General features: G+C 41.5%; 1 protein-coding gene across 4 annotated transcripts in view; it reads left to right on the top strand.

The window, feature by feature from the left end:
* LOC116058309 (trichohyalin-like) overlaps positions 1–22,740 on the top strand; it is a 37,620-nt gene that overhangs the window by 7,084 nt on the left and 7,796 nt on the right. For 3 of the 4 annotated variants that reach the window (XM_031311080.2, XM_031311085.2, XM_031311081.2), the window contains 2 exons: positions 2,765–2,769; positions 17,129–18,780. In XM_031311080.2, coding sequence (XP_031166940.2) covers positions 2,765–2,769; positions 17,129–18,780 — 1,657 coding nt within the window. The remainder of the gene's footprint in view (positions 1–2,764; positions 2,770–17,128; positions 18,781–22,740) is intronic. The other variant, XM_035991057.1, reaches the window with a different exon arrangement.

Genomic DNA, 22,740 nt, shown 5'->3' with positions numbered 1-22,740 from the left:
TCTGATGATATATAACTTTGACTTATGTTTAATTATGCCTACATATATTCATTTTAAACGTATTCCATATTGTACTATGTTATTGAGGTTATGGTGGAGTTGGGGCCCTGTGTATAAGAGAGGATGCAGATGCTGGGTCTGGAACAATGACAGGAAAGGGGTCCTGATAAGTACACGTCCTGGTAAATGTATATTCTGTCATTCTATGGCGAATAACCAGTTTAGGCACAGTCAACTAATGACCTTGGAGAGGCCTACAGGAAACCTATGTTCAGCAGTGTATGAGAACATGTTTGTTATAAGATTATGCTATGAGGTTGATTACATTAGCAGAGGGGCCCCAGGATCACACATACACCCTCCCACTTTAGGTCATACAATGCATAGAATATATACCCTGTGTTAACAGCAGAACTTCAGAACGACTTTTTGGAAGAATTCGCGTTGGTCGTTCTCCAAGCTCTCTGCAGGAGTTTGTAAAATTGATGCTGAATCTTTGTTTGTAATAAACCTTTTTATAATCAAGAACAGTGTCGGCGGATTCCTCTTCATACAGCATCACAGCATTACTATTTAAGACACCACAGGAGCTTCGCTGGGACAAGATGGCGCCAACCCCCACATCAGACGCGTCCACTTCCGCGACAAACTGATGGGAAGTGTCAGGTTGAGAGAGAATAGGAGTGTTGGTGAACCGGCTCTTCAATTCCAAGAATGCTCAGTCCGCCTCAGGATTCCAACAGAAGGCTCTGGTGCTAGAAGTCAGGGTAGTTAATGGAGCGGCAACACGGCTGTAATCACGGATGAATTTTCGATAGAAATTTGCAAACCCCAGGAACCTCTGGAGCTGCAATCTCGTACCGGGCTGGGGCCAATCAAGAACCGCCCTAACCTTCTCTTGGTCCATCTTAATCTCGCCCTTGGAGATGATGTATCCGAGGAAGGATGGTGTGTGGGCGTAAAAGTCACACTTCTCTGCTTTCACAAACAGGCGGTTCTCCAATAATTGCTGCAGGACCTGCTTGACATGCTGGATGTGGCTAGAAAGATCCTTAGAGAAAATGAGAACGTCATCCAGGTAAACAAACTTTTAAAATAACCGATCATATCTCTCAGAACGTCATTAACCATACTCTGGAACACAGGAAAATGCAGGAGCATTGGTCAGTCCAAACGGCATCACTTGGTACTCGAAATGTCCCATAGGTGTTTTGAACCCAGTCAACCACTCGTCCCCCTCTCTGATATGGACCAGATGATAAGCATTGCGTAAATCAAGCTTAGTGAACACAGTAGCACCCTGTAGGGAGTCGAAAGCAGAGTTCATCAAGGGCAGGGGGTATTTGTTCTTGACAGTGATATCATTCATACCCCGATAATCAATAAGACAAATCTGGGGAGGCAGAATCAATGACCTGAATGAGAACAGGCAGTCTTAAGGCAGTTAGCATGACATTCAATACTCCAACTAGTTACCTTGCCAGTCACCCAATCGAACGTGGGATTGTGTTCCCTCAGCCAGGGGTATCCAAGAACCAGGGGGGCACGGGGAGATGGCAGAATGAAGAAGGAGATGCGCTCCGAATGACAGCAGCATTTTAACAGGTTCAGTCCTCATAGTGATAAGTGCCAGAAGTCTGCCGTTCAGAGTGGTAGCTTCAATGGCTTCCGGTAACTGCTCCTTGGAAAGCCCCAGCTGTTCCACCAAGTCGGCATCCATAAAACTGTCATCAACCCCTGAATTGACTAAAGCGTTTATCTCCAAAGTTTGACTATTGTTCATGAGGGTAGCAGGAAAACGGGGTCTGACAGGGTTATTGGGAGACTGAAACTGGCTCGCTAAAAGTCCTCCCAAACTTAGTGAGCCGGGCAGTTTAACGGGCGCTGGGGACAAGCGGAGATGTAATGCCCCGGGTTACCGCAGTAGAGGCAGCTGTTGGTCTCACGTCTACGTTGGCGCTCCTCCTTGGTTAACCCGTGCCGCCCCACCTGCATGGGTTCTGGATCTGAAGGTAGAAACTCTCCTTTAATCTCGTGTGGTGAAGAATGATCAGCTCGTTCTGGTCCATTCTCAGACTTGGATGATAACAGAGTAGATGACTGGTTGGAAGACCCCCATCGCTTCTCCCTCCTTCTCTCTCGGCATCTGTTATCCACCCGAATAGATAACGCTACCAAACTGTCCAAATCACTAGGCTCAGGATAAGAAATCAGTTCATCTTTAAGTTGCTCCGTCAACCCCTGATAAAAAAAAAAACGCTTGTAGTGACTCCTCATTTCACCCAATCTCCACAGCCAATGTCCTGAATTCAATTACAAACTCTGCTACACTGCGAGCTCCTTGGCAGAGAGAAAACAGTCGTAGCTGCGTCCTTACCTTGGACTGGATGGTCAAAAAGCTTCCTCATCTCTGCCGTGAACTCCTGGTACGACGCCATACAGGTGTCCTGTCGTTCCCATAGGGCTGAAGCCCACTCCAGAGCCCTTCCACGCAGCAGTTCAATTACAAAGGCTATCCTGGCCTTGTCTGTGGTGTAAGAGTTGGGCTGCAGGTCAAAAACTAATCCATACTGCATGAGAAATGACCGTAATTTTCCCAAATCCCCTTCGTACTTATCTGGTGTACCGACACCAGACTTGGGCTCACGGAATGAAACAGCTCCAGAAGCAGCAGGTGTGGGGGGTGAAACAGGTGGTGGAATCTCAGCTGGTATACTGAGCTGAGCCTGGATACTCGTCAGACTGGCAGAAAGGTTCTGAACAGAAGACGCTATCTCCTGTAGCGCCGTGCTGTGTTGTCCCAACATATTCCCTTGTTGGGAAATGGCATGGCGAATAGAGTCCAGGTCCGCTGGGTTCATCTTTGGCCAGATCATTCTGTCACGATTTACTAGGGCAGAACCCAGAAGCAGACCAGGACAAGATGAGTAGAATAAAGGTGAGTATTTATTTAAAGGGGTGATAGAATGCAAAACCGATTTTACCTTGTCATAGTTGAATAATGATGTTTAGTGGGTAATTAGGACATACATAGAACCTCAAAATCCCATTGACACCTCTTTCCTCTGCAAATCTCACAATTTGAACTGCCTCTGAAAACGGGCAAATCTCAACGAGCCGCCTAGTTGACGTCAACTCGGCGGCTCCTCCTCATTTGGCTCTAGTCTCTACCTTTGTCACGCCCAAACATTTACATAGGCTACACCACTGATCTGAGGTCAGTTTAGTCTTCTGAATAGGTTGCGCAGATCTCAGAAATTGTATGCATTGTTCATCTGCTATTTTACCACTAAATTCACTTCTGAGATTTTTTTATGCGAGAAATCAACTATGTAGAGGTCAAATATGGGCTGTTTTACAAAAATTGATGTCTATTTGCAAATTTTGTCCGACTGTGTGTCGGAGTTCAGCGGCCGGTGCTGCCTGTGTTGCTGCCTCGCCACCGGGCCTGCTGTGAAGAAGATGGAGCTCCGTCACGGCTGGCAGCCCACGGCACTCCATACCCGCGCAAAGTCACAGTTTTTTGACTGTGACCGTTTTTTTTTTTGTTAATGGACTACCAAACGCCGCTGCCCTGACAGAGCTCCAGGGCCTGCAGCTCCCCTCTTCCTGCTAAATGGCCGGTGTGTGTGAGTGAGAGCGCGGTCAGCGAGCTTGTTATGCCAGCAATCTCTTACCACAGGTTCCAGTTAATCTTATGTGTGTAATTATAATGTGTTGAGTTATTTAAACAAACAATCGGGGAAATAAACGCCTCTTGTCCGCGAGTCTCATTGATAGAGCCTGCGGCTGGATGGAGCTCTATCAATGAGAGCTAGCTAGCCTCCTCTTAGAATTCCTCTGGAATTCACAAAAATGCATTAAATTCAAATCGGACACCATTATTAGCTTTATAAGACCTTGGGGTAGATGTTTATATAAGTGGCGTGACGAAATTCAAACTGTAAATATACTCTAATTACGCCGAAAATGAAGCTAACTAGCTGCGATCTGTACACATAGGATTGAAGGGACAGTCGCAGCTAACGAAACCCCTAATGTTCACAAAAATTCATTAAATTGAAATTGGACACCATCGTTAGCTTTATAAGACCTTGGGGTAGATGTTATTTAAGTGGCGTGACGAAATTCAAACTGTAACTAGAACTGCAAGCAGTTATGACGGGGTCCAAGCCTCCCACGCCAGTCGCCCCCGACGCCCGGGGGAACGCGCGGAAGCGGAACCCGAAGCCGGGCGGCGGGGAGGCAAACGGCGCTAAACGTCGAGAGGCGCGAGCCGCGACGTCTGCGGTACGTCGCCGTCGCAAACGTAGCGGTCGACAGTTCACCTCCAAGCGTGTACGGACCGCCTTTAAGAATGCTCTACAACAAACAAACTTCTTAACCCCCCTGACCGCGGGAGACAGCGGAGAAAAATGAGAGAGTGACCGAGAGGGTGGAGGGGGGAGGCAGGTGTGGTTGTTGAAGGAGCAGGGGAGGCGGTCAAGTTGTTGTAAATGGCGTCATAGGCGCCGATTTATGTTTTCCTCCGTGGGTGCTTCGTGGGAAATTAAGCATCGATGCCACCGACTTAACCGATCACGCTACGACAGGTGCTCCACTTAGCACCAATTGCAATGTTTAATTGCACGGTATCGCCGCCTATGAATGGTGTTGATATTGGATTTAAAAAGTGAGAGAAAAGAGTTGCATTTGTCCACTGTGAAGGTTGTAGAAACTTTGTCAGGTGGGTTAAGAAGTTTGTTTATTGTAAAAAACCAAAGGAGCACGCAAAAATGAAAACAAAAACTAACGGTAGGAGGCAAACATCAGTAAATATTAAGAAGTGTGAGCTGCAAGGTCTGTGGTATATTTCCATTGCAAATATCCCATTAAAATTGAGTAAAAGGGCCAAAACTGGTCTACGTTGATTATAGCGCCCCCTAATGGCCGATCTTCGCCAAATTTGGTACAGCGCCTCAGAGCCGTATGCCGAACGAGCACCACAAGTTTCGTGGTGATTGCTTTTACCGTGGCAGAGATATTGCATATGCAAATTTTCCCATTTAAATGCATTGAGTCATTGGCCAAAACAAATAAACGTTGCTTATAGCGCCCCCTAAAGGCCGATCTTCGCCAAATTTGGTACAGCGCCTCAGAGCCACATGCCGAACGAGCACCACAAGTTTCGTGGTGATTGCTTTTACCGTGGCAGAGATATTGCAATTGCAAATTTTCCCATTTAAATGCATTGAGTCATTGGCCAAAACAAATAAACGTTGCTTATAGCGCCCCCTGAAGGCCGATCTTCGCCAAATTTGGTACAGAGCGTCGTAGTGGCATGTTGAACAAGGATCCCAAGTTGCTTGCTGATAACTTTTAATTTGGCCGAGATATGATATGATACGTGTGTGGTAGCTAGCTATGAAAATTTGTTTGGTCGTCAAATGCGCATACTTTAACGTAGCAAAATTCCTTGAGTAACTTTTGGTCAGGTCCATCTGGAGATGCTACCTACCAGGTTTCGAGCTGATCCGTCGCACGGCCTAGGACGAGTTCGAAAAAGTTGGTTTTGCGCATTGCGCGATTTTGCGAAAAAGATTTTAAGCAAAAATGGGCGTGGCCTATATCATGTGATTCAGCTTGATTCAAGGAACACGTGGATGTATGGTTTTCTAATGTGCGATGTGTAATGTGGGAGATAAAGGCAAAAAAACATTATAGCGCCACCTAGTGGTCCACATGTGTAATTTTTGGTAGGTGTGGTCCATGACCCATTGTCTATCTACCCTGTAAATTTAAAGTTGTTCACATTAGTGTAAGTGGTGAATCTAGACTTGGGTCCATTGGCCACGCCCACTTTGACCCCTCAGTACCCCACTCTAGACATGGCCTCAGAAGTGTCCCTAGATGGTGCCCATCAAATTTTGTAAAAATCAGATGAGCCGTTCATGAGATATAAACTTTTTGTACTTGTAGCGCCCCCTAGTGACCAATCTTCGTAAAACGCGTGGGGCACCTCCAGAGGGTCATGGCAAACAAGAATCTAAAGTTTGGCGTTGATAGCATTTATTTTGGCCGAGATATGGGAAAGTTGGTGTTTTCATAGTTAGCTACACAAATTTGTTCGTGCGTAATATGCGCAATTTTTGTCCTATCAAAATTCTTTTTATTAACTTTTTGTCAGGTCGGTCTGGAGATGCTACGGTCCAAGTTTCGTGCAGATCGGTCGCACGGTCTAGGAGGAGTTCGAAAAAGTAGGTTTTTGATAAATTGCGATTTTTCACGCATAAAAGTCTAGGCGGAAATGGGCGTGGCCTATATCACGTGATTCAGTTGGATCCAGGGAACGCGTGGATATATGGTTTTTAAATGTGAGGTGTACGGTGTGGGAGTTATAGGGCCAAACGCGTTTTTTCTGCTATAGCGCCACCTAGTGGTGGAAGTGGGTGAATGTTTGTGCCTGAGGTCCTTGCGGCGTTTGGGACTAGTCCTGAAAACGGCAACCCCCCACCATGTACGGTTTAGGCTGTAGTCGGAGTTTTACGCGGAGAAGAATAATAATTATGATGAAAAATCAGTAGAAAAACAATAGGGTTCTACAGCCCTGCTGTACGAACGGCATAGCTTTGCTATTGCCGGTTCTTACAGACTCGGGCTTGGACCCCTAACTAGAACTGCAAGCAGTTATGACGGGGCCCAAGCCACCCACGCCAGTCCCTCCCGACGTCTCGGGGAGCGCGCAAAAGTGGAACCCGAAGTCCGGTGGCGGGGAGGCAAACGGCGGTAAATATCGAGAGGCGCGAGCTGGTACGTCGCCGTTGCAAACAACAGTTCACCTCCATGCATATACAGACTACCTTTAACAATGATATACAGATAGGATTGGAGATGAAAAGTTCAACTGACACGTTACCGCGATCAGCTTCGTGGGAAATTAAGAATCAATGCCACCGAGATAACCAATCACACTATGACAGACTCTCCACTTAGCATCAACTGCAATGTTTAATTGTAAATGAATGTAGCCTACTGGCAGTCTGGCACACGTGGGTGCTCAGTATTTTCATCGGCGCCTATGAATGGTATTGATTTTGGATTGCAAAAGTGAGAGAAAAGAGTTGCATTTGTCCACTGAAGGTTGTAGAAACTTTGTCAAGTGGGTTAAGAAGTTTGTTTATCGTAAAAAACCAGGGGAGCACACAAAAGCAAAAACCAAAACCAAAACCTAATGGTAGGAGGGAAACATCAGTAAATATTGAGAAGTGTGAGCTGCAAGGTATGTGGTACATTTCCATTGCAAATATGCCATTAACATAGATTGAGTAAAAGGGCCAAAACTCGTCTACATTGATTATAGCACCCCCTAATGGCCGATCTTTGCCAGATTTGGTACAGAGCCTTAGAGCGGCATGCCGAACGAGCATCACAAGTTTCGTGTTGATTGCATTTACTGTGGCAGAGATATTGCAATTGCAAATTTCCCATGTAAATGCATTGCGTTATTGGCCAAAACAAATAAACGTTGCTTATAGCATCCCCTAAAGGCCGATATTCGCCAAATTTGGTACGGAGCTATGAAGGTAAATATGGTGCAAAAAGGGAGAGCTTGTAGAATACAATGTGAGAACTTGCAGAACAAAAAATCTGAACTTGTATGTTAAAATTTGCACTTGTAAAAATTTTATTTGCACTTGTAAAAATAAAATTTGCACTTGTAAAAAATATTCACACACATGTGATCTGAATTTGAAGTCATACAAAGAAAAAAAACATGAGAGCTTGTAAAAAAAATCTGAACTTGTAAATTGAAATTTGCACTTGTAGAAAATGTTCACACACCTGTATTCTGAATGTGAAGTTACAGAAAAAATATTCACAAATGTGTAGATTGATATTTACATGAACACAATGACAGCTGCAAACTTATAATGCAACATTTACTCGTATACCTGTGGACTTAGGCTGTGGAGCTCTGAGCTAACAGAACGGGAAAAGCCTTCTTATATACAGTCTATGGGAAAATCAGGGTTTCTATCGCCAGATGAGGGACAACTCTGTCCGGCTTATTTAGCATGGAAACTTGGTGGAATAGCATGCTAGCGTTAGCTAGCTAACTAACAGCCAGCCCGCTTCTAAATAAATACCTTTTAATTATCTAAACACTTTTTAACAGTCAAACTAAAACACTGGCGGTGAGCTCCACGGCCTGCAGCCGCAGACGGACTGTCATCAGTGGGGATCGACCAGCGTAGCAACACTGCTTTTGCCAGAAAGCTTCGCTGCCGACCTCGACCTGCAGTCGGAGCTCCAGCGGGACACGGAGAGCCCCACATCCGGTAGCAGCGGCCCATCCCCCGGCCATGACCAGAGCTTGCTTTGCTGATGTTGTGCATCCCTGCTAAGAATTGCACCCGCTTGGGCAGAAACAATAATTTCTGCAGAATTCATTGCTGCCGAAAATTGCATCTAGGTAGCAAGGAAATGCTACTACAGAGTCTGATAAAACATTGATGTCTCTAAACCTTCTAAAATCCTAATCATTATTGATGAACATGACAAAGAGATTTACTATTGCCTAGTTTTTAAACAGTACTTTGCCTTATAAAATCATTATTTTCCCTAGTGGATGCAATTCTCGGCAGGGATGCGAAACTTGGCACCTGTTACCCACTGATGACAGTCCGTCTGCGGCTGCAGGCCGTGGAGCTCACCGCCAGTGTTTTAGTTTGGCTGTTAAAAATGTTTAGACAATTAAAAGGTATTTATTTAGAAGCGGGCTGGCTGCTAGTTAGCTAACGCTAGCATGCTATTCCACCAAGTTTCCATGCTACATAAATAAGCCGGACAGAGTTGTCCCTCATCTGGCGATAGAAACCCTGATTTTCCCATAGACTGTATATAAGAAGGCTTTTCCCGTTCTGTTAGCTCAGAGCTCCACAGCCTAAGTCCACAGGTACAAATTAGTTTTGCACCAAATGTATCGTCAAGAGTGTTGTGAAAGTCGAGGTGCGCAGATTCGCCACTTTGTGATGCGAGAGAGCACATATGTGAAGTTGCAGTGACAGATTCGAGAGGTTGTAATCACTGAGTTGTGGTTGTGATGGAAAATGAACCAGAATAAAAAAAAAAAGTATACGAGTAAATGTTGCATTATAAGTTTGCAGCTGTCATTGTGTTCATGTAAATATCAATCTACACATTTGTGAATATTTTTTCTGTAACTTCACATTCAGAATATAGGTGTGTGAACATTTTCTACAAGTGCAAATTTCAATTTACAAGTTCAGATTCTTTTTACAAGCTCTCATGTTTTTTTTCTTTGTATGACTTCAAATTCAGATCATATGTGTGTGAATATTTTTTACAAGTGCAAATTTTATTTTTACAAGTGCAAATAAAATTTTTACAAGTGCAAATTTTAACATACAAGTTCAGATTTTTTGTTCTGCAAGTTCTCACATTGTATTCTACAAGCTCTCCCTTTTTGCACCATATTTACCTTCATACGGAGCATCGTAGTGGGATGTTGAACAAGGTTGTCAAGGTATTTGCTCATAACATTTAATTTGGCCGAGATATGATATGATATGTGTGTGGTAGCTAGCTAGGAAAATTTGTTTGGTCGTCAAATGCACATACTTTAACGTAGCAAAATTGAGTAACTTTTGGTCAGGTCCATTGTCCATCTACCCTGTAAATTTAAAGTTGTTCACATTAGTGTAAGGCCGGTTACACACTGGAAGCGTCTCGCGAGCGTTTCATCCGTGTGGCGTGTCTGTTTATACTTCGGCTCCCATGTTAACAGGTTAGAGCTTACACACTGCCTGCGTGAGACGCGCGTCTCACGCAGGCAGTGTGTAAGCGTGCCTGCTAGAAATAGAACCGACACCTATTTTTCACGCGAGATGCGAGCGTGTTGGAAGCGTTTCCAGGCAAAATAGAATAGGAAAATATGTTTATATGTCATTTAGACACGAATGCATATTAATAAATGACATCTTGTTGTTTGAAAGTCTCTAGGTTTTGATATCAATGTAAATATAAATGTAATAAAAAATTTCAGAGAAAAGATTTTCAAATATTGCACCTGTCATACAGAACGAAATATTCTGTAACATATTTTGCAGTCAATACTGCCGACGTCTTCTTGCTTTAATCAAATCAGTAGGCTATATATTTATGTTTAACAACTCTCTCCCCATATGTCGAACAAGCCTATATATAAAGGGTAGGATAGGCTACAATAACAACGTAGTGTGTGTTCTGAGTGACGGTCCAACATCAACAAACAGACAGCCCACTTACCCATTTTTCAGAGTTTGAATCTGTCGGCGCTATGTCCCGAGATCAGCCCTCCCTGTACCTAGCAGCAGGAGCAGCGCTGCGTCAGACACGCTTCTGGTGTGTAGGACACAGAAAAATCCACGCAGCCGCCACGCTTCTGAGACGCAACAGAAACGCCATGCTCGCGCGACGCATCCAGTGTGTAACCGGCCTAAGTGGTGAATCTAGACTTGGGTCCCATAGGCCACGCCCACTTTTACCCCTCAGTACCCCACCCTAGAGATGGCCTCAGGAGTGGCCCTAGATGGTACCCATCAAATGTTGTAAAAATCGGATGAGCCGTTCATGAGATATAAACCTTTTGTACTTGTAGCGCCCCCTAGTGACCAATTTTCGTAAAACGCGTGGGGGACCTCCAGAGGGTCATGGCAAACAAGAATCTAAAGTTTGGCATTGATAGCATTTATTTTGGTCGAGATATGGCAAAGTTGGTGTTTTCATAGTTAGATACACAAATGTGTTTGTACGTAATATGCGCAATTTCTATCCTATCAAAATTATTTTTATTAACTTTTTGTCCGGCCCATCTGGAGATGCTACCTGCCAAATTTCGTGCCGATTGGTCGCACGGTCTAGGAGGAGTTCGAAATAGTAGGTTTTTGATAAATCGCGATTTTTCACGCATAAAAGTTTAGGCGGAAATGGGCGTGGCCTATATCACGTGATTCAGTTGGATCCAGGGAACACGTGGATGTATGGTTTTTGAATGTACGGTGTACAGTGTGGGAGTTATAGGGCCAAATGCGTTTTTTCTGCTATAGCGCCACCTAGTGGTGGAAGTGGGTCTATATTTGCGCCTGAGGTCCTTGTGGAGTTCTGGACCATTCCTGAAAATGCCAAGCCCCCACCATGTATGGTTTAGGCTGTAGTCGGAGTTTTAGGCCGAGAAGAATAATGACTATGATGATGATGAATAATCAGTAGAAAAACAATAGGGTTCTACAGCCCTGCCTTTTGAACGGCATAGCTTTGCTATTGCCCGTTCTTGCAGACTCGGGCTTGGACCCCTAAATATAGCTACTCTAGTTATGCCGGCAGCTGGCAGCCAGCTCCCGAGTATTCCAGTAGTCCAGTACCCAGGGAAACGGTGACTTTCACTGGGTATGGAGGTTGCCACTTTCTCGTCAGACTGTGTGGAGCTTCTAGCTAAAGTCCGACACGTCTTACCAAATTTGCAATTAGCCATCAATTTTCATAAAACGGCCCATATTTGAGCTTTATATAGTTGATTTCTCGCTTAAAAAAGTCTCAGAAGTGAAGTGAATTTGAAGTGAACGAAATAGCCCGACAAACAATGTATAACTTTGCATTGTCTGAAATATGAGACCTGCTTGTCTCGTCTCCAATGTGTTTCTATGGGGTTCGCTCAAACCAATCAGCGCGCAGCTCATCTAAATATTCATGAGCATACCATATTTGGAAGAAAAGCTCTTGTTCCAAATAGAGCCATATTCACAGGGTAGTTAAGGGTCTAATAAAATAGCATTCGGGGAATTTTCAGCCCAACCAATGTTACATACCCTATTAGGAGACCTTAAGGAACAGTGTAAAATACCCTATATAATCATTCTATCACCCCTTTAATGATTTGAATGTGGAAACAGGAGAATCCAGGTAACGGAGCAGGCAGTGGAGGTAAGTAGGTGGGAGGGAATGAGCAGATCCAACGTTGTTTCTGATGAAACTGACGACCAAGCAGAGGTGGAGTGAATATCCCGGGAGAGTAACTGCAGAAAGAGGAAACGAAGGTAAGTTAACAGCAGGCAAATATAACTGAGCAGCAAAACTAACTTTTAGCAAACTGAGGCTGATACGCAGGCACAACATACTATTCATGGCTAACGATCCGACAGGGAATGGATGTCAGGTCAGAGCTTATGAAGTGATGATCAGGACCAGGTGTGCAGATAGCTGATTAGATGCAGGTGTGGTAGTTGAGAGATCTCCCGCCTTGCTTCGTCGCCAGGCAACCAGACAGGGTGCGTTCAGGAAACACAGGCAAAACAGACTTCAGGACAGAATACAGGCAACTCAGGCAGAAAACAGACTCAGGAAGCGGGATTCATGACAACAACCAAATGTTTGGATAAAAGGGTATGGACTTTTTCTGGGAAAACAACTCTGGAAATTTAAGATAATCACAAAAGATGTTTTTACATTCACAGTTTTTTATTAGAAAATGCAATTTTTTGCATAAAACAAATGCTAGTGAAGTGCAGTTCAGGCATGGCACAATAATGTATGTATTATGTATCTCGGATTTCTTGTGTTACAACCCTGTCAAAGTCCCCCAACCAATATAATGTCAGGTGTAGTGTTGACTAATGAAATGATCCCTGCCACGTTAAGGGGTGTTACTTTAGAACGTCCCTTGCAGGTGGCTACTCTGTAACTGGGTGCTTTATTGCTTTATTATAAAGCGACAGCAAATCCCACGACAGCATTTCGCCACAACTTTTTGCCAGAACGCAACAGCATTTTTCCACAACGCGACAGCATTTTGTCACAACACAACAGCATTTCGCCACAACACAACACCATTTCACCACAACACGACAGCATTAGTAAGACTGAAACAGAGGTAGGTACATATTGGACACTGATCCTCGTCCTCGCCCTGTCTGTAATTTACAAATGGGTCAGTGTTCTTTTTGATAGTTTGTTTCAGCAAATTCCTTTTATGTTTTCTCCATTGATTTCATTACGAGAGGATGTTACAGAATGGCCATTCTACACCCTTGGCTTTTATTTTGAAATATTTTACTTCCGCATCACCTCACCCTCCTCTCGTAATGTCATTCTTAAAACAGAGAAAGACTTGTATACTTTATACCTATCTGTAGCCTAGTAAACGTTAAGTGGCGTACTTTAACTTTAGCTATCAATAGTGGATATTTTAAAATGTCCTCAGGCTCACTGACTTCAATTTAAACAAACACATAAACCACCAAGTCATTAAAATTAACTTTACAAATTAGACTCAAAATCTCAAGGACACCACTCAAGTTTAACCCTTGTGTTGTCTTCCCGTCGACCATGCAATTTTTTGTTTTTCTGGGTCAAAATTTAAAATTGAAACCTTTTTTTCAATGTTTGGTGTTTTTGCGACACTTTTGTCGCTCTTCTCTATGTTTTTGTCACTTTTTGCGACCTTTTTGTTACTTTTCCCTACGTTTTTGTCAATTTTTCCGATGTTTTTGCGGTTTTACGGTTTTGTTGTTTTTTTTTAAGTTTTTGAAGCTTTTTCTGACATTTTTGTCACTTTTTTCAATGTTCTTTTATAAAAAAAAAATAAAAAATTCAAATGCTATAAAACTTAATGAAACACCCAAATTCAATGAAAGTAGTGAGCAGATCATTTATTTTACCTGTGAAGAGCGTTGTATGGAAACATCCATGTTATTTTTTTGACAATTTGGTTGAAAGAAACCCAAATTTCTGACATAGAAACTTTTTGAAAATGGGCCAAATTTGACCCGAGGACAACAGGAGGGTTAAAGAAATTTGAAAAAGAGCCGGATGTCCCAGGTGGTCTGTTTGTCTAGAGCCGGTTCTAGCCTGCTTCATCAGGGTGGGCTGGTAATAAAAATAGGTGGGCAGTTGGGCGGTTAGTAGTACAGATGTTAGAGAAGTGCTTAAGTAGCCCAATGGTTGCTAGCTCCACCCCCCCTGGTGATATGGCAAAAACATTTGGCCTAATCACAGCTGGCCTGGCAACCCTAAGGTATAAGTTTTGTTTCAACATAACGGGGTCACATGGGGGGTTTTGAGCATTAAACACTTAATTTCCCTTAATTCACTTAATTGTTAAGCATCTAGTTTTACCCTTATGGTGGAAATGTATTTATGTAAAGGAAAACACAGGTGACAATCGAAAATATAAAAACATAATGGAATATAATGCAGTAAGGTTTTCAGGCATTCTTTATTGCTTTCAAATATTTATTCTCCTGTATATCAACTTTTCTCATTTAATGTAAAAACACACATGTAGGCATAATTTACTCTTCCCTCCTCTTTTGCATCTTTTTTTGGGGAAGTAACTGTTTAAATGAGCCTGTGGCACCTGTTCCCCTCATGATACATTAATTAATTTAAATTAATAAACCCTTGGTCTGTATCTCAGATGTGTTTCAGCAAGCCCCCCATTTTTCCCCTGATCTAAATATGTGCATTTTAAGATGTTTGGAGATCAAAAACTGGATAACAATAGCTTTAAAACCATGTCAGTGGTAAAGTTGGGCCGATTCATTGGTCCAGTCAGGTGTAGAGGCTAAACCAGTTGAATTTTATGTTAATCGGTTGAACTGGCATTTGTCACTATGTCACCTTCTGACAAATTAAAAAGAAGCTTTATTTATGTGAAGGAAATAGAAGTGACAATTCAAAGTATAAACTATAATGGAATATAAGGCAGTAAGGGGGCTTTTACAATCAGGACCTGGGCCCGGATCCTAAAGTTGACCCCAAAGTCCTGCTCGTTTGATAAGTGTGAATACATCCATGCCCCAGTCCACTTGAAAATGTGGTCATTACAGTTCATTTGTTCTCCCATACGGTTTGCATCAGGTGTAAAAACCAACTGTACCAAAAACACGGAAGTTGAATCCAACTATCTAGGGACATCCCGGGACATGTATGCCCAAATAGGCTGTTTCACATTAATTTTAAGAGCCATAGAAAAACAACATGCTCTATATCTCAACAAGTTCAGTTGAATAGCATTAATCATTCATTTTTCACCACATTTGTAATGAATCAGATCTGTTGTTCCAGTATTAGTAAAATTGATCTTCAGTCATTTGATAATCATACTATTATTTAACTGCATTTAATTCCATACTAAAAAAATATATTGCAGCATTGTGGGTCGGTCAAATATGTATTTTTCCGACTTTATTTCACGGGTCCTGAAAGCAACTTCTCTGATTGGTCAAAACTTTCAAAAGCATCATGGGAAAGCTAAAACTGCTTTAGCATCACAGCTAACAACAATAAAATGACCGAAAATGAATAAAATATGGACAAAAGGCTGTCAATATTGGAGTATGGATTTATTGGACAAAGTCCTCTGAAAGAAATACAAGTTCCAGGAAAAGAAGCGCAGAATTTGGACCGGTCTTTTACACTTCTCTGTGTAGGCCTACTGAATGCACTCACGAGAGCTCACGTGTCGCACCCTGGTCGCACCAAAGGGTAAGCCTCTCCTCACAGCACGTAGTTCCTATGGCGCCATTTTGATGCTAACAAGCACTCACCCGCCGTTAGCATTCCATTGACTACCATTCATTTTGACGTCACTTTGACAACGAATAACTTTACATCTGAAGGGTTTAAAGACTTTATTTGTCCATTGTTTATTTCTAAAGAAACACAACAATGTATAAAAGGCTCCATTACCTTGTATCTCACGTTATGGCTCCGTAGCAGACGTTTTTGTAAAAATAGGCTAATGTTTGTGTCATAACCATGCGACTTACTGTCGCATAGTAGAGGAATTACCGTATAGTACAGGAGAAGCTTGCAGGCAGTTTCGACTTACATTAGCTGTTTAAGTTTAATTACTAATGTTAACTAGCATTTTAGTTAACAATAATTAGCCTGTGCCCATGTTATCTCCTTACGTATACCTACGCTCTCCGTCTCTGCAAGATTGGGAATTATTGAGATTTCTCTTGGCACAGCTAGCAGAAGACTTACAACTTTCAGACAGGTTGCTCACGTCACATTTACATTGTCTCTCTCAGTTGGAGGCTGCGCAGTAACGCTCACCAGAAAAGTGCTTTAAATATCCAGTCCTTCCAGAAAAATGCGAAGTTTTTTTGTGATTGTTGCAGGCAAAAATCCTTGATTATGCGGCACGTTTTCTTAAAAAATGCGATGGAATATGCAGGATATTTATGCAATTTTATGCGATTAAATTGCAGGAACTTGCTAAAATTGCAGGAACTTGCAAAAACTGTGGTTTCATCATGGCTTCATCGCGGGAGTTTGCAGCTTTTCGATGATGTTCACGCTGCGTAATTACGTCACTTCATAACGTTCCCATGGCAACAGGGGAAAAGGGCTGCACTTGTGTGAAGTAAACGCAACATTTTTCAACTTTCTGCTAAGATATATGTGACTTTTTTGCAACAAAAATGCGGGGATTATGAAATCATGCAAGCCAGTCAAATCATATTTTGCGCGGAAATCGACAATTTATGCGGCGAAAGTGCGGCGTATTTGAAAAAATGCGGCCCCCGCATAAATATGCGGACTTTGGCTGATTATGCATTGAATTATGCGATCGCATAAACGCGTTTTTCTGGAGGGAGTGAATATCCTTCACTGGTCTCCGTCCAGAGCAACGGGATCTATGTGTATATACTGTCTATGGGTCGCACCCGCCGTGCTGTGTGCTTGAAAAACACGGAGAAGGGTTGGGCGCAACCAAGTCTCACACAGAGGCGGGTGGGTTGTGTGAAATTTTTTTTTCTTTGCTTGTTAATTACATTGAATTGAGAAAGCCAACCACTTATCATATTTTATAACAGTTAATATTTTACATTCATCATCATGATAATATTTTTGGGGGGATAAACTGGCCAGTTTTGATTATTTGATTTATATATAAAAATATTTTTGATTATCCCCCTGTAAATTACGCCTATGAGAGGGTTAGGTGGGTATTTATAGTAATGTCAGAAGAGGCACAGTTGAGGAGTAGCCCTTTTTATGAAATTCTGCCAGGTAGCTTTACCTAAAGAGGATAAACATGCTGGAAATGTGTTTTTTCAAATTGGCTCTGTACTTGTTTCAGAACAGAACAGCAGGATGACCCAAACAGAACAGAAGTGGACCATGGAAAACAGCAAGCAAGACAAACAAATTAAAGTCAACATAAGGGAGACTATTAAAAGACAAAGACAATTGACATGTCAAGTAATGGGGGACATTGAACAACTTTGGGAAAGAACACAAAGAGAGAGAAATGAAATTGATTATCTGAAGACAAATACAGAGCAGAAACAGGAGTACATTAACAGACTCACAGCTGAAAAACATGCGCAGTGCTTATTAATAAAAAGACTGAGATCACAGATAGAAAATGTTATTGAGAAACTCGAGGAGAATAAAAATGAAGCTGCTGAAGAAAAAATGCAACTTCTGAAAATGCGGACTGAAATATACCAAGAGAGGGAAACTCTGGAAAGAAGACGTAATGAGCTCATCAATGAGCGACACAAGATGGAAATGACAAAATCACAAGAAAGTAAGGAACCCAAAGAACCCATGGACCAAATAAAGAGAAAGCAGGAGATAACGGAAAGGCTGAAGGTTGACAGTCTGTTGAGTCTAATTAACAAAAATAAGAAAATAGTATTTGAAGCAAAGCAGGCAAAGGAACAAATGGAGAAAAACATGGCAGACATAAATCAAGAGATACAGAGAAATAAAAAAGACATTGCACAACATAGAGATCAAATTGAGCACATCAAACATATTATGAATGTAAATATTCAAAGAGCTGTTAAAATGCAGAAAGCTGCTGCCCCAGAGATGGAAAGCATAGAAATGCAGAAAGAAGATAAAGACACATTTGACACTGTTAAGATCAAACTCAGCAGAATCCATGAAGAGATGGAGAAACTTTGGGATGTGCTAGAAGACAGTGAACAACAAATGGAAATGACTGTGAAAGGGAAGCAGGAGCTAAAGACAAAAAGAGGCAGAGTGGAAAATATTAGCTCTGACTCTCAAAATCAAAGAGAAAACACAGATGTAAGCATGAAGACAACAGAGTGGGAAACAGAGGTGAATGCTGATATGCAGAGGGAAAAACAAAACATAGAGAAAAAGTTAGCCGAGGTCCAATCTGAAAGAGATGAGATTCAAAATATCAAAACTAAAATACAGAGTGAGAGAAAAAACATAGAGAGAGACAGGCAGTTAGCTAAAGCAGAAATTAATTCACTAAAGTGTGTGAGGGAAAGTACTGAAAGGCAAATGCAGGAGCTGGATGACAAGTTACAAAGAACAAAGAAAGAGATAAGAGAGATGGAAATAATGAACACTGAGATTGAACTAAAAAAAAAGGATCTAGTAAAAATGATAAGAATGAGCAAGAGAAAAAAGGAAGAGATCAGCAAGATGACGGAAGAGACTGGCCATTCTAAACCAGATGTGAAGGAAAGACAAGACAAGACTGAGGAGCAGAGGGCAGAGCAGAGGCTGGAGGTGAACATGGAGGACAGATTTGATAAGCAGAAGCTAAGACTTCAACAGGTACAACATGAAGAAACCCTGTTTGAGAAAGACAACGTGGACTCAAACACTAAGAATAAAATGAACACTGACATGAAGAGAGTGATGCAAGTAGAAGAAATCCGAAAGATGGACAACACCAGGGAGGAGATGCTCAAAGCCCAAACGGATATGGATCAGAACAAGGAAGAGGTCAAAAAGTACATGGTAAGTAAATAAGAAAATCACAGTTGTATTTAATATAATTAACAATGGCGTAGGAGCCAAAAAAGCAGTTTTTGTTTCTGTTTAAGGAACAATAGTTATTATTTTAAGACTTCCCATATTTTGGTTATAGTTCTGATCCACTGATTTTGATTGACAGCTAGGCCACTGATTGGCAAATCGGCCACCATAGTAATTGTAGGTGTGGTATAATCGATAAAGGGAAGTTGGAAACATGGGTGGAGGGTTTTTTGGAAGTCCTAGCTTTAGTTGAGACCAAACACAGTTTTTTTAACCACATCTAGTCATCCTGTTTCATCTTATTTGATATAATTTAAGAAACCATCAGTATTGTTTATTTTCCCTGATTCACACACATGCAACATTAGCCTACAACATTTTGGTAGGATCACAAAGATTTATTTCTATAGGTAGGATATGTGTTTAATTATTATTTTCAAACAATGACCGCATGCATAGATCAACAACAAAGGAACAAAGGTGCGTTAAAACCGCTCTTCTATTGCTGAGGCAGTGGCTATCATTTTGAAACGGAACAGCAACTACAACACATTTTTTTTTTTAGCTGTGTCAGTTCCAGGGTCCAGATATTCACCAGGTTTCCCCAGAATTGTTTTATACCATTATAATAATTTCAAAGATGACATAATTTCGTAATTTCGTTGTCCTTGTCTGGTCACATCCTGACACATTCATAATAAACCACTGATTCATTCAAAGTTGATATTTGACTCAGCAGAAGAATAAAAATCATCGTGATTAAACATTCCACTGCAGTGGTAATTCCACTGATTGCACTGCATAGATCATTGATACACTCCAATATATCTTTTTTTTCCTAAATTGTAGTCGACTAATATTTTGTCACCACTAGAGTTGGGTCAGTTTCCGGCTTCACCGGTTCAGTGTACAAGGCTAAACTGGTTTGATTTCATGCTAACCGGCTGAACCTGCATTTGTCACTATGACATCTTCTGGCAAATAAAAAAGTAGCCTACTTTAGCAACCGGTACCGACGCCGTCAATGCGCTAAATCTAACTTATATTGCAAGCAGTAAGTTGCAGTTTTTATAAATCAAATAGCTTTTCAGTAGCTTAGCACTTTTATTTATTAGGTAACGTAAGTGCAGTAGCATCCACACAAGCTGCATTTCCCCGAGCTAATAGCTCTGATGTGGTAAACTACTTTTGTCACATTGCTTTAGCTTAGGTTGCTACATTTATTTGGGGGCTAATGTTAGTTTCAGTGTATAGCATCATTTCATGTGAAGTAATGTTACCTTGTAGCTCTCTACACTTTCCAAGTAACTTCAGCTTGTCTAACACTGGTAATAAGCAATATGTCAACGTGATTAACATAAAGTTACGTTTGTTTATGAACGAACTAACGGAGCCGCTAGTGTCTGACAGCACTTCACTGCTGAGTGGTGGGAGGGGGAACGGCACATGTTCTGTTTGTTAGAAAGTTTTTTGGGGTGAGAAGAATTATCTTGGGCAGAGTAAGTCTCAAAGAAAACTAAAACTGCAGCGCTGATATGGAAACATTTCGGATTATAAGCCGATAAGAGAAATGAGCTGAAAAAGACGAGGCAAAGTGAAAACACCTAACCAAAGCGGTTGTTCAAGCTTACTGCAGGTAAAAAGTCATGGTTTAGAGGTGCATTACCACCGCTATGTGGTCTGGAGTCGCTACACTCATTGTGGGCTCTCTCATCAGTCTCACTTGGGAGTGGCTGAGACAAGTTTGTTATACTGATTCGGTCTGATTTTTTGCTTGATATCAAACCGGTTTGGAAAGGTTTACACCAGCCCAAGCCCTGTCACAGTTTTGTCTTCAAGGGTAACTTTGTATTTTTTTTTTTGGTCCAATATTAAGCAAGATGGTAGGGGCGAAAACAAGCTACAATATAAGTTATTGGGCAATTGCACACCTTCAATTTATGTCCACTAAAAGTTATTGTTTTACCACTGACATGCTCAGATTATAAGTGTCTGACAACATTATGGAAAGGTTTCCTACAGAGGTCAACCTGTTTTAAAGAGTAAGAGTACATCAAAACATCCCCAGATTCGCTATCACCAAATAAACAAAATAAATTAAATAAAACATAAAAAACAGTAATTTTATAATTGTAAAATACACATTCAAATCGACAGAAACAAAATAAAACTAATAAAAGCCGTCGTGGTTCGTCTTGTTGTTCCAACAATCACCACTCTGGTTTGGTTGAAATACAGTAAACCCCTAATTCACCCATTTACATACAAACTGGCTCTAGATACGCTAAAACTGTTTATCTAAATGGAGTCTGGTGGGTTTGGCGATAATGATTCCGAGGCTGTTTCATGTAAAACAAAAAGGATCTTACTCTTTAACAAAAAGGTCTATCTCTGTAGGGATCCTTTCCATAATGTTGCCAGACACTTATACAGACACAGACACTTATACACTTATACAGACACAATACTCTGAGCATGTCAATGGCAAAACAAGCACTTGTTTCGCGGCTGTCCCGCTTAATACTGGACCAGTTTCAAAGACTGTTGTTCCCATTAGTCACTTAGACACAAAACATGGGAAACTAGGTTTTAGGTTGGAAAAAAAACATATCCCCTACTTCAAGTCCAAAACCGCCCCCCCCTACTGTCAAACTGCACATACGTTCTGCACAATAAAACTTAAACATCCAAGTTAAGTGCCAATAAGTAAAACACATTTTTGAGTGGAGGGGGCTTTAAAGCTACATTGTGTAAGAATTTCTCCCATCTAGGGGTGAAATTGTGTATGACAACCAACTGAATATTACTTTCTAGCCCCCCCCATTCCGAGCGTATTCTAACTCCTACGGCGACCGTATTATTCCAAGAAGTACGACTTCGTCCGTGAATGTTCCTTCCAGTGTAATAATAATTTTACGTTATTTTAGTACCATTTCATTGCTAACTTGAGCTATCAGGTTCCCAAACATATGCAAGCTAATGTTAGTAAAGTATCAGTGCTATTGTTATTCTGTATATTGTATGAGATTAATAGTGTAAGGCAATGTTTACAGCGTAGGAGAGAAGCAACGGAGGTTTGTGTTTTTAATATATTTCTCTGAGCAGCATGAACAATCATGTCAATGAAACTGGAATTAGCTCTTCGTATCTCCATCGTTTACACGCAGCTGTTCTAACTGTAGCTAGTCTGTGTTACAACTGCACATGACGTGAGCTGCCAGGGAAATCACGACACATATGATTACATTTACGTTACAAGGTAGGCAATCCTTTTTTATCATTGTCGAGAGGAAAAGTATCCTAGATGTCGTTCTAGCGTTATGCACAACCATGCTATAGTTAGCCAAGCAAGTAGCAACTATAAAACTTCGAATTTACACAAATAGGAAGAATTACTTGTCGAGAAGAAAGCAGGCAACTTCGGTGTCCATTTTAAAATCCTTGCTCTTTATGAGCTCTTTCCATCTTGGAAAAGTCACTCCAATATTAACTTTGGTCTTGTTGTTTTGCCTGTCGCGGTTCGTTTTAATTCTCTTTTTAACTTCCTTGGCGACTCCGTTACATGTCCTCGAGAATAGGCACAATCCTCCATTTTCAACAGGTTTTCAAATCTGCCGTCAGTTGCAAGTATCTTCTCCCCCTCCCTCCCTGGCATTCGTCACAGTCAGTGCCACTGAGTGAAAAGCGTGAAAGGCAGAGGTATGTCTCTCTTTGGCTAATGTATTTTAAAGATGGAGGCGCAACATGGCGGCCGTCATTCAAGCAACTTGCTCGTATGTATTCTGAATGATTCTAAATGGCAGATTCTATGCATATGAGAATACTTTGATTCTTGAGTTGGTGGAAGTAATTACACATGAATGAGCACATATTTGTGAAAGAACAAAGGGTTTTTTGCTAAGAATCAACTAAAAAAAATTACAGCTGGAGCTTTAAAGTTAT

Source organism: Sander lucioperca, chromosome 13, assembly GCF_008315115.2.
Source record: "Sander lucioperca isolate FBNREF2018 chromosome 13, SLUC_FBN_1.2, whole genome shotgun sequence".
Lineage (NCBI taxonomy): Eukaryota > Metazoa > Chordata > Actinopteri > Perciformes > Percidae > Sander > Sander lucioperca.
Note: the sequence above shows the minus strand (reverse complement) of the source record. Positions and strands in the feature narration are given on the sequence as shown.